General features: G+C 39.6%; 1 protein-coding gene across 1 annotated transcript in view; it reads right to left on the reverse strand.

Moving 5' to 3' along the window:
• Positions 1 to 13,578, reverse strand: part of CLVS1 (clavesin 1) — a 210,647-nt gene that overhangs the window by 88,782 nt on the left and 108,287 nt on the right. Inside the window, exon 3 of the mRNA XM_007527478.3 lies at positions 9,744 to 9,918. Coding sequence (XP_007527540.2) covers positions 9,744 to 9,918 — 175 coding nt within the window. The remainder of the gene's footprint in view (positions 1 to 9,743; positions 9,919 to 13,578) is intronic.

Raw genomic sequence — 13,578 nt, forward strand, 5'->3', positions numbered from 1 at the left:
TGCGCCGCTGAGTAAGCAGCATCCCAGGTTGGCTCTGGTTGAGTTCCCTCCAACCCAGAGAGCATGTGCCCAGGAAGAAACACTCTCACGCTAGCCAGGCTAATATTGTTGACTATAGATCCCATCGATTTGATCTGATCTGGGGCCCATATTCAGCTTAGGAGCCTATGTGACCTCTGCATCTCTGTAGATCTGAGCTCACATCCTATAGTCATGATTTCTGGGGCCAGGTGGTGGTGCACCTGGTTTAGAGCACATGTTACAATGCTTAAGTACCCAGGTTCGAGCTCCCAGTCCCCACCTGCAGGTGGAAAGCTTTGCAAGTGGTGAAGGAGTGCTGCAGGTGTCTCTCTGTCTCTTTCCCTTTCTGTCTCCCGTTTCCTCTCAACTTCTGGCTGTCTCAATCCAATAAATAAATAAAGATAAGTAAAATTTTTTTAAAAAGAATAAAGATCTTGTAAGTGTTATCTGTCTCCTTTTCTCTACCTCTTCCCTAATGTCAGCACTCTCCAGATGCTTTTCAGCACAGTACCAAAATGCCTTCCCTCCTTGAAGTTTTAATTATTTAGTTTCTACCTGGGATGAGCTCCTCTTCATTTAACTTGCTCAGTAGGTGTTGCCATTCTCTTGAATTCTTTTTCTCAGTCATTGTTTCTCATCCCATAGTTTTCCCATGACTCATCTTTCTTCTACTTTGATTTCAAATACTACCAACTCTATACATCCAGCCCAGACCTCTCCCTTTGGCAAAGGTTTAATGTAAGTTATTAAAATACTCCACAGGACCTTCAACACAACATGTCCAACATTCAAATAATCCTCATTATTTCCTCCACACACACTTGCCCACACTTGTCTGTTTGTTTTCATTGGTTGGCATCACCACTCAACTGTCACCCCATCCACACACTGAAGCTTCACCCTTGACTTCTCTACCACTTCCACTCCCATGTACCCAGGCATCAAGCACTGCTTTGTTGCACTTTCCATGTAGTTATTGATCTCCTATTGATCATTCTTCTATCATTCCTTGTTTAGACTCATTATTTCTTGCTTAAATTATTATAGCTGCCTTTTAACTGGATACTTTGCCTTTGGATATTCCCTTCTCATAGCTATGAAATTGATCCGATGTGAAATATTAATCTTCGTTACCTTTCTCCTTCAGTAGGCTTATTCTCTCTCAGTGTCTGCAGAAAGAGATCAAGCTCCTCGGTATGGCAGACAGGCAGGCAAGATCCTCTGCTAGTCATGATCCTTTCCAGAAATATGATTTTAAAAAATTAAGAAAAAATGTTTTATTGATTTTATGTTAACAAAGGGAAGAGAGAAAGCAACAAAGAGAGAGAGAGAGAAATGGAGGATGGAGGAAGGAAGGAAGGAAGGAAGGAAGGAAGGAAGGAAGGAAGGAAGGAAGAAGAACACTGCTTAGCTTTGGTTTATGGGGGTGCTGGAATTGCAGCTGGGATCTCCGGCACCAAAGTCTTTTGCATAACCATTAAGCAGCCCCATCAGGATTCCTTTTCTAAAAAAAAACATAAAAATGAGGATATTGCATTTCCTTGTGTGCTGTGTTATTTCCATCATTCATGGGCTTGCTTCTTCTTAGAACCATGACGTCCTCATGCAGGTCCTGCCACTCTTTTTACTTTTGTGACCGACTCACATTATCTAGTAGATTTTTCTCGAGTAGATTAATCTGGGTATTGATGATATCTAGAATGCACGAGAGTTCAAAATAACCATTTATCAAAAGTATCCCTAAGCTAGGCCTACTTAATTGGAACTGTTAAAATGGGTTGTACTGCCCACCATCAGGATCATCAGGATGTCATTAGCCTTAATTATCTTCCTGAGTTTAATTGATACTTAACAAGGTAGAACGTTAAAGGAGATATTTTATTCCTCTAATATTTTCAGAATAATGTATTGCACTATTGCAAATTTAGAATTAGAGCTTTGTGCTACTGCAAATTTAGAATTACAGCTCAGTGACCTGAGAATGTAAAACATAATTTGTCTAGAGAGATTTTTTTCATGTATATTCAGAGGATTTAGAAAACATCAATTAAAACCCTTTTTTCTTTGGAAAAACAATCTTTTCCTTTAGTCTGCTTTGACCTACTATTCTTTAGCACATGAAAACTATAAGGATCGATAAAAGACACTTATAAACATTATATTGAGAAGACTCTTATAAGATGAAAGAGGCGAATTGTGAATCCATTAATCACTCAACTGTAAAGGTGTTGCCAGTGGATGGCTGGGTGATAATTAAAAGAATCACACCACAGGAACAAAAGGAAAACACACCCCAAATGCTGTAGCTTGAATGGTGAGCCCATTCTGACCAAAGCCATTAACAGAAATGAGCAGAGAGAGCAAGGTTCTTTGTTCAAGACCACTGAACAGGCTGCAAGCCTAATTTTCAGGAACTTGAATTTATAGCCTGGGTCAATGGAGAACTATATATCCATACATTGAAATAAGGAGAAGGGGCTGCCAGTTCTTTATCTTTCTTTCTTTTTTCTTCACTTACAGGTAGAACTTTATTTATTTTCTCACCACTTCTGTCACCAAAGGTCTGTGTCCCTATCCCCAGACCCATAGATAACCACTATAGGTCTCCAACAGTCTAAGACAGAGGCTGGATTTGTTGTTGTTGTTCACATTTATATGTTTGACCAGTTCATTCTTTCAATAGCAAGCTGTCATTCCATGAACAGAGGTTTGCCAAAGCCTCTACTGTTTCATTATGAGACAGTTTCTCTGTCTCTGGAACATTTTACTCTGGGCCACACTTCGGTTCCCTCACCGAGAACTTTGGTTTCTTATGACTGGGATCATAGAGCTTGGGAGATGCACTGAGATTTCTCCTTGGACTTTCTGGATTCCCTCTCCCATGTTTCCTGAGAAAAAGGACTACATTTTGCTCCAGGCCACAATTTGGTTCTTTATGACCTTGATCGTAGACCTTGGGATATGCATGGGGATTTCCCCTGGGACTTTCTGGACTTCTTCTCGAATGTTCCCCATGGAGAAGGACTACTCTAGTTTGAGGAGCATTCTCCAGTACCCTGGCAGTTCCCAAGTTTGGAGACACATGGTTACTTCTATTCTCCTGATTGGATTCTTTCTTCGATGGAAAGACACTTTTAAAAATGGGTGCCTGAAGCAATCCAGCCGGGACAGTCAGAAGCACCCTAAATGGAATTTCGAGGACCTTTTTGGACTAGCACTTCCGCCGGGGACTCTTAATCCTACATGGTGAGATCTTGATAATCTGGTTCAAGTTGCATTTCATAAGAGAATGATTTGAATGACTGAATTTTTGTTTGATATTGACTTAAAAAAATGCTGGATGCAGCCATGATTTCTAGAGACATCCAGAAATAATCCAAAAAATTGTTTTTTTCCTCCTTTGATTTCTATTTTACGTCTTGACATGAATCTGAAACATTTAATCCTGGAAACCATATGAGTTATGGGTGGGGCAGATAGTGCAATGATTATGTTAATTATTCTCATGCCTGAGGCTTTTAACCATGGTTCTTCTGTTTACCTTTCCACATTTTATTGAGTTTAAACTGTTTAAACAACCTTAAAATCATACTAGAAAGGACTTCCAATTATAATGGAATTATCAATTATAGTAAACTTCTAATCTGCTACAAGTTTTGTTTGACAAGTAAGTGAATTTCAGCTGTCAAGTCTTCACATGAAAAAGCATCTACTCAAATGGAATTCCTGGAAATCCATTTGGACCCCTGTTCTCTGACATCACCCACAAGATGGAATGACTACAACACACCCCCGGAAACCAATGATGAGATCTGGCACGACCTGAAGAAACAGATTCACAGACTCCAAAGATCACTCTCTACAGAAAAGCAGAATTCTGGTGGCCAACATTCCCCATCGAGACAGACGTGCAGCAGCATTTCATCCTCCAGCATTTTCTTCTGTGGTCAGCTACTTTGGACTGACACCTCCATCGGACTTACTGGTACACGTTGCTGTGTTTCTCAAAGACTAACTTCAGCCAATTGCCTTGAGACTTTATAGACCATGTCCCCTCACCTGCAGGCTCTGCCCCAGAGGTAGAAAACTCCCCCTCCTTATTAGGTTATGCCCACAGAGGCATGAAACGCCCTTTGAGGCAAGAGATGCCCCCAGAGGCATGAAGCATTCCCAGAGGCAAGAAATGCCATTTCGCCTGCTAGGCCTTGCCCTTTGAGGCAAAAAACGTTCCCCTTGACATCACATTGGTTATTGCTGCTCGCCTATTTTGTTTTCCATGTCTTATGCCAGTTCTTTTGAAAACGCCTGTACGATATAGGTTTCTGTTCACCCCACAATGGCCATTAGTTAAAAAGAAAGGGGGAATTGTTGGTATGCATGAGACCCCTTCTGTTTCATTTGGTTTAAATCCCCCCTGCTTAACACTATTCTATTTACATAACCACTTCATTCTATTTACATAACCACTGTTAACAAGTTCCACCCTCCCTCCAGGGCATTTGTTGTTCAGTGATAGGATTCTTGCCTGCTCTGCCCCCTCTTTGTTACACTCTGATTTTCACCAGTCACTTTTCTCTCCACCCTCTCTATGTCACATCCTGCTTCCACCTTACTTGGCAAGTATATATAAAGACAGTATTGTGAGTTTTACAGTACTGTACTTTGAGTTTAACTTAGCTCGTCTTAGATTGTGTTGCGTCCTGCATGAATAAAGAGATACTGCATACAACCCAGCCATGAGTCCCTGGTCATCTGTTACCGGCCCGTGAAGCCAGCCCGGCGAAAACAACATAACCTGTCGAAAACAACACTACTTAATTTCTACCACAAAGCTATGAGGTAGACTGCTAAGACATTACATTTTACAGATCATGAAATGAAGATCTAGAGAGATAAATGACTTAATATTTGTAAGTGGAAACCCTGCATAAAACCCCCAACTATTGGATTATTTTAAACCAAAGAAAGTTGTACCAGCAGTGTTAGTATCCCATTGGATGTATTTTTGAAGGGTAATTTCATATTACTTCAAATTTAGGGACTCAGAAACTTTGAGAGTGGTTCCAGTATACATTGTACCAAGTCCTCCAAGTCTACCAAGCCCTGCAGTGGAAAGTGATGTACTTAACCTTGAGAACCATTGTTTTTTGTCTGTTTTTGTTTTTACCAGGATGTTGCTTAGTTGGGGGGGGGGGTATTAAACTTGGGACTTTGGAGCCTCAGGCATGAGAGTCTCTTTGCATAACTACCCCTGCCTAGCTAGAAGAAGAACTACCCCTGCCAGAGGTCCATTGTATTGTAATTCTTCTCAGGCTTAAAAATGCAAGCATATCACCTATAGAACTCTGTGAAATGCAATTTATGATTTAGCAGGCCTGGGGTAGGACCTAAGATTTTGTATTGTTGACTTGTGGAATATAATTGATGTGACAGAGTCCCAGAATGTAGGTTTTAAAAAGTTGCCGTAGTAGGGCCAGGCAGTAGAGCAGTGAGTTAAGCGCACATGGTGCAAATTGCAAGGACCTGCATAAGGGTTCAAGCACCTGGCTCCCCACCTGCAGGGGGGTTGCTTCTCAATTGGTGAAGCAGGTCTGCAGGTTTTTATCTTTCTATCTCCCTCTCTGTCTTCCCGTCCTCTCTCGATTTCTCTCTGTCCTATCCAACAACAAAAAAAAAATAATAAGGGCAACAAAGGGGGAAAAATGGCCTCCAGAAGCAGTGGATTTGTGGTGCAGGCAGTGAGGCCCAGGAATAACCTTGGAGGCAAAAAAAGTTGCTTCAGGCTTGTGCTCTACTATCAATTGATTTAGAGTAGTCCCTGACCCAAATAATAATCAAATGAATACATCACTGCGTCAGTATGTCTGTAAGTCTAAGTTACAGACTGCTGCTTTGCTGGGAATACACTACAAACCTGACATGCATGTGTTCAACCTGCCTTTTCAAATCTGTAAGCACACCAATCATTTGCCCTCAAGTATTGGGATGCTGCCCAGTCTCTTGACAGCTTTTGATTTTTATTATTCTAACCTTTAGAATGAATAAGGCATTCTGAACTCACCAAGGGCAAGTGGACATAACACATCCTTTGGAAACGGAGTGTAAAAATAGGATGTATGAAGGAAGTTAGCGAGAATGGATGAATTGGGGCCAGGTGGTGGCTCACCTGGTTAAGTGCACACACAACAGAGCACAAGGACTCGGGGCCCCAGCTTGCACGGGGAAGCCTGATAAGTGGTGAAGCTGGGCTACAGGCTTCTTTCTTTACCCCCCCTCTCAATTTCTATGTCTTGATCCAATAATAAATAAAGAAAAATTTAAAAATATTTTTAAAAAGAGAGAATGAATGAAGGCCTAAAGGGGTGTTAACAGAAAAGGCTGTGGAGGGAGATAGTTTTTTTTTTTTAATTTGCTTTTTCCTCCTTTTGTTGCTCTTGTTGTTTTATTGTTGTTATTATTGATGTTGTTATTATTGATATTATTGTTGTTATTATTGCTGGATAGAGAGAGAGAAATGGAGAGAGGAGGTGAAGACAGAAAGGGGGAGAGAAAGATAGACACCTGCAGACCTGTTTCACTGCCTGTGAAGCGATTCCCTTGCAAGTGAGGATCTGGGGGCCCAAACTAGGATCTTATGCTGGTCCTTGCGCTTCACGTCACTTGAGATTAACCCGCTGAGCTACTTCCCCACCCCCAAGGGAGATAAGTTTTTTATGATTGGCCAAACTGCTCTCACAAGTATTCTCATACCAATGTATTCAAATTTGTAAATGCAATGAACTGTCTTTCCCTTAAAATTTTACTTTTATTATTTTATTTTTTTGTCAGAGCACTGCTCAGTTCTGGCTAATGATGATATTGGGGATTGGACCTGGGACATTTGATCCTCAGGTATGAAAGTCTTTTTCATTATTATTATTTTTTAATATTTATTTATAGGGAGACAACATATGGTTATGCAAAAGCCTTTCAAGCCTGAGGCTCTGAGGTCCCAGGTTCAATCCCCAGCACCACCATAAGCCAAAACTGAGCAGTATTCTGGTCAAAACAAGCAAAACTTTGATTTATAAAATGAAAACACTAACAAGACCATAGGATAAGAAGGGTACAATTCCACACAATTCCCACCACCAGAACTCCATATCCTGATAGCTTTCATAACTATTATCTTTTCATTATTATTACCTGACTCTGAACTTCCTTTTCTCTTAGACAGCTTCAACCCTGATAGGATAGTTTCAATCTAAGTAGATACAATATTTTTAACATTTATTTATTTTAATGTGAGAGATAGGATGCAGAGGAGATACACACATACACAGAGTCAGAACTGGAGCCTAAGAATTGTTCAACTGCTCAGCTCTGGCTTGTGGTAGTGCTGGACTGGAACCTGGATATTTGGAGCTGGCATGAAAGTCTTTTAAATAACCATTATGCTATCTCCGCAGCCCGATACAAATCTTACACAATCATTTTCAACAACAGCAACTAAATGTCTTGTAATAAACTTTAAGGAAGGCTAATGTATTGATAACGTTTGACTGGTCAGAGGAAAATGATCTGAGCACAGAAATGAAAAGGGAAGAGAGCACTTATTAGATCTGTTTTGGTAAATAAGAAGTAATTGATTTTCAGGGGCCAGGAGTTGGTGCACCCAGTTAAGCACAAAGATCTGGGTTCAAGTCCCCAACTCTACCTGCAGGTGGGACACATCACAAGAGGTGAAGCAGTTCTGCATGTGACTGTCTTTCTCTCTCCCTTTCTCTCCCGCTCCTTTTCCACCTCCTCTTCTTTCAATTTCTCTTTGTCCTATTCAATTAAAAAAATGGGGGGAAATGGCTGCCAGGAACAGTGGATTGGTAGTGCTGGTACTGAGCCCCAGCAATAACCCTGGAGAGAGACAGAGAGAGAGAGAGAGAGAGAGAGAGAGAGAAGTAATTAATTTTCTCTAAACTCTTATGTTGGGGACTTTAAAGGAAGAAAGTATTTTGTGAATAGCCTATAGGACATATGGCTCTAATATTCCTAAGTAAAACACTTATGCTCAGTAAAGTTCTTTAAGTACTGGGGTTGACTAGACATTGATAAATGCCATGTGTTTATTGTAATGGCTAGGCTATGGTGATTTACAAAAAAATACTTCCAAAAACTGATCTTGGAAACATTACAAAACTCTGACAATCAGTGACTTGGAGCATTTTTTCTTATGTCTGTTGGCTTTTTTTTTTTATCTTTTATTTGGTGAATATTCTGTTCATATCTTCTGCCCACTTTTGAATGGGTTCTTTGGTTGCTGAGTTTAGTGAGCTTTTTAGATATTTTGGCTATTAGCCTTTTGTCTGATTTATGGCGTGTAAAGTAAATGAGTATCTTTATAGAGAACTAAGAGTAGAGATGAGCTAAGACTCAGTGTGCTGGAACGAGGTGGTAATTCAAGGAGAGATACTAACCCCAAGTGACCTGAAGTTCTCGCATCCTGAAGAGTAGGCTCCACCCATTTCTCTCTGCAAAACATATTATATTATGTTGTGTGTGTGTGTGTCTGTGTGTGTGCGTGTGTTGGAGGAAGAATAGGTTGTCATATCCTAGGGCCCCAGATTCTCTAAGAACTGAGAAGCAGGCCATCCTTGACAACGCCTGAAATAGTAGACGCCTCAAACTGGTGGCCCAGCACAAAATTAGTCTGATTTATTCTCGCTGATGGGCTGCTTTATCACATGAACTCTACAAAAGGCAGGACAGCAGAGAGGGTGTGTTCCCTCCAACAGAACATAGTTTTTTCATCTCCCACAGTGTCTCTGGGATCCAGCAGACACAGTGGCCTCTTCAGGTACCTCAGCAGGTGCACAGGAAGAAGGAGGTGCTGTCACTTCTCTTACTGACAGTGGCTTTCTTTACCTTTCCCTTTCTCCATTGAATCTGTGCCTTTATCCACACCGATGGCACTGTGAAATTTATTCTGAGACTTCATGAATGGCAAATAAAAGTTTTTGAATTCCATGCCCCATCCCCTATTGGAAGCCTCCCTATTCTTTATCCCTCTGGGAGTATGGACCAAATTTCTTTATGGGGCGCAGAAGGTGGAAGGTCTGGCTTCTGTTGTTGGTCTGCTTCAAATTCTGCTTCTAAGACCCCTTCTGTTTTGATCATCATGTTAGGATTGCTTGCATTGCTTAATGCTGTGGTCTATTTACATAATCATTGTTTTGTTTGAGACCCGCAATGGTTTAATCCCCACTGGTTCACGAGCTTTTTCCTTCTCCCCACCCTCTATCCTACATATTTCCTCTACCGACCAGACACTTCCGCCTCAGGAGATATAAAGGACAGGATTTTCTAATGAAGAGAGATTAGATTGATTGCACTGCATTCCTGTTCCTCAATAAAGATTGAACTGCATTTCCAGCTCAGCCATGAGTTCTCTGGTGAATTAGGCTACACATCTCTTAGCTTTATTTGTAATTGCTACACTGACTGATTTGAGGCTGTGGTAACAGCAATTTGAGTTATTAATGAAAATGAAGGCTAATTAAACACATACACACACACCAAACATCTTAGCCTAGGCTAAGAAAAAAAAAATACATAGCAGTCACAGGTGAATTTTGATCTATATTCTCCTTTTTCATGCTAAAAGATAAAAAAAGAGATTACTTTGGTTACAATAAGAAAATTGCTACATTCTCACCATGAGTTTCCTATTGTGCATTCATTGGACATACCTGTAACCCTTCAATGGCCAGTTTGAGGATTGAAGGGGTCAATTTGGAGGCTTGCTTGAAGGAAAAATTACTCCAGTCTATAATTAAAATGAAACCATTGATCTGAAGCTCTGGATCTTCGATAAGGACTTCCAGTGACAGCAGGATGGCACGGAGGATGTCTGTGAAAGAGTTCCTGCAGCCAGAAGAGGAAGAGAGGCTGATGAGTATCCGCTGTGAGAGCGCTCTCCATATGACAGTACTGACGTCCCTACTCCACTGCTTCCTCTAATCACCGTGAGGGTAACATGGCTACCCTAGACCCTGAACAATTGCAAAGGTATTTGTTAAACTTCCCAGATTGCCAATATGGAAGTTTCTATTCCATCTGAACATACTAGCATTTTAAACATGATGAGACATCTCCCTTTTATATTTCTGTGGGTCTTTATTTACTTTGTTTCAATTGTAGCACTGATTATACTTTGTTGAAATCAACTGCATATTTGTCTTTATCCATCACAGAGCTCTAATATTTTTCCAGGGCAGAAACTGGACCATAAGTGTGTCCCAAATATGAACATCCTCTGGTTTTGAAAGGTTTGAGTGGCATCGTGCAGTTTTCTTGAAAGACTTACGTTAGGGTCTGGTGTCACTAGTGAAAGAAGCTCAACCAGGATTTCCATTTTTACATGAAAAGTTTACAAAAGCTAAAAGGTTAAGCAACTATCTTCTGGCAGTAATTCTAGAGGCAGGGACACTACAGCAGAGAATGCAGACATTTCTAGTCTCTCCTCTGTTTAAGATTAAGTATTTATCATATCATTCCAGGATTTGCTATGCGAATGCTCATTTGAATCTGGCAAGATTTGACATGCTACTGTTTGTTTGTTTTTTTGCCTCCAGGGTTATTGCTGGGGCTCTGTGCCTGCACTATGAATCCACTGCTCCTGGAGGCCATTTTTCCCATTTTGTTACCCTTGTTGTTACCCTTGTTTCTGTTATTGTTGTTACTGCTATTGTTGTTGTTGGATAGGACAGAGAAATGGAGAGAGGAAGGGAAGACAGAGAGGGGGAGAGAAAGACAGACACCTGCAGACCTGCTTCATCACCTATGAAGCGACCCCAACCCCCCTGCTGGTGGGGAGCCAGGGGCTCAAACTGGGATCCTTCTGCCAGTCCTTGCACTTCACACCATGTGCGTTTAACCCACTGCGCTACTGCCTGGCCCCCAACATGCTATTTTATTTTTGGAATCTGAAGACAGTAAAATATTTCCATATTTTAGCCATTATTTTTGTTTTATTTTGTTTGCTATGTGCCTTTTCAGCTTACAAAAGGTTTCATAGCCCTTGCAGTTTCTTTCTCTAATAAATGTATCGAATATCCAGGGTTGGGGGGAGTTCTTGCAATACTCAGCTTTTGGTAGGCAGGAGAAACCTGTATGTATCTACTCAGCAAATCCCTGATGAACACACAAGGGGAGGTCTCATTTCAGAATGGCTCACTGGTTAAACTCCCTTTTCCTTTTACATGTTTAAAATCCTGCTCAAATTATAAAAACATCTATGGAGTTAATGCCGTTTTTAAGTTTCAATTCAAGGATAGAGAAAATTAAAGCAGCCTATTTCTATTGAAGGTTTACAGAGTATGATTCAGGAAGGAAATCTCTCTGAGTACATCAGTAACCATGACAACAGGCAGATCCAAATACAAACTAGAGTGACTGTTCTCTAGGGTTGTGCATACTCCTCCATGATACATGTTCCCAATTGCTGGTGGGTTCTTGTTTTGAATCAAATTCAGACATGAAAAAATGATGGCATATACATCCTGATAGTTCTCACACTATAATTTGTAGATAATATCTAAATTCAAATTTGAGTGTTTACAGCAAGTAAGAAACTATGAATTTAGGTGCCAAGGGATTGGAAAATCTGTTACTTCTCTTGGTCTATCATTAAAAAACAGCTTTCTTCTAAAATGTTCAGAAAGCAATGTGAAAACAATCAGATTCCTGGGGATACAAATCTGATTCAAATTCTAGCCAAGTTTAATGATTCCAGATTAGAAATCATGAAATCTTTTTGTTGTTGTTGCTGACAGTAAAACATTTTTGAATGCCTATTATAAACTCACTGTTGTGTTTTATATGTGAAATTTTGAAATACTGTGTTCTACTTGGAGTTATGTAATAGTGTGTACTATTCTGTTGTCAGAGTTATTAATTTAGTTGTGGTGAGGGGGAGATTAGAAACATGAAATTCAAGTCATCAAGAAAAATGTGAGTAGTTGCAGAGGACTTTATGGAGAGATGAAAACTTAGAGTAATTTTTGAAAAATTGATAGGATTTTGATGGATACTGGAAAAGAGGTAATAAGACACTTCAAGGGAGAGGAAAGACACACGTAGAAAATAGAGCAGTTGAGCCCATTTTGTTTCTAAAAAGTTCTTCTTACTGAAAATCTCTTACTAAATTTTCCTCTCTCAGATACACACAATGGATAGAGTTCTGCAACAAAATGGACACAACTATAACAATAAAAAGCAGGTTTTTCCATATCAAGAACTTCAAATTATCCAACCACTGAAGAAGTCATGACATCCTATGTAAACTCTAGATTTAAAAAGTATTAGTAATGTTATCCATTTTTTTCATATAAAAGAGCATTTGATACACTACTCATCTTTGTTGATTTTCTTCCAGATACTTTTTCTGTCAGATATATTATACTCTCTTTTAATTTTTAGACATACCAAATTCCTCTTAATGTAAATAAGTTTTCTTTTTTTTGGGGGGGGGTTTGCATTGCATCAAAACATGACCTAAAGGCCCAAATATATTTCCAGACAAACATCTATGCTTTGGGAAGAAACATTGATTTAAGTAGTCCATGGGGGTAAAGGTTCTGAGTTTAGAAAACTCCAAATGGAAATATGGAAATTCCCAATGGCAAACTGGAAATGGCCATTAAGGAAGCAGAGAGTCTGATCTTAGATAAATTCCCTTGGGGGAAGTCACACAGGAAGGAAATCAGGACTGAGATTACATCTTAGATAAAGCCTAAATTAAAGGAAGAATTGATTCAATAAATGGTGAAAGGATTAGCTTAGTTTTTCGTTAAGTGAAACAAGCGTGGTGTTTCAAGAAGAAGGGTAGTAATAGATTGAATCACTTCCCTTACTATCTGGGTACCCACAGAAAAATAAGGATTTACTTCCTGCCCTTGGCCTTGTGACTTGCTTTAACTGTGACGGAAATAACATTGCACCAATTCTTATCAGAGCTCTTAAACATTGCAAGTATCTCTACTTGTTTTCTGGCATTCTGTTATTGCCATGGTAAGAACATGTAATGGCTAGTCTGCTGAAATAAAAGGAAGGATGAGAAACACATGATTCCCCAGTCAACTAGCAGATGTTCATGAGAAGCAGAGCTACCTAACTGAACCTAGCTTAAATACATTCATTCCACCTGCCTTACATTTGTGTGAGCAATAATGAATGCTTTTTTTTTTTAAGTAACTGGGTTTGGGGATGGTTTATTACATAGTAATGATTATTCAATACTGGGGGTAGCTAACAAAGTAATACAACAGAAAGATCAAGATCAAGAACAATCCAGAAGTAGAAAGACCATTCTATTTGACAGTAAGTAGATCTTTGGAGAGTTCAGAGAACACTTTTCACTGAATGGTAAAATAATGGAAATAATTAGGAAGACACATTACTTACTCACTACCTCAGTTTACTCTTGTATAAATTAAAAATTATATATAATTATAAATATAATTTAGAAAATTATATTTATTTATTGGGTAAAGACAGCTAGAAATCTAGAGGGAAGGGGAGATA

This window comes from Erinaceus europaeus, chromosome 1, assembly GCF_950295315.1.
Source record: "Erinaceus europaeus chromosome 1, mEriEur2.1, whole genome shotgun sequence".
In the NCBI taxonomy this organism is placed as follows: domain Eukaryota; kingdom Metazoa; phylum Chordata; class Mammalia; order Eulipotyphla; family Erinaceidae; genus Erinaceus; species Erinaceus europaeus.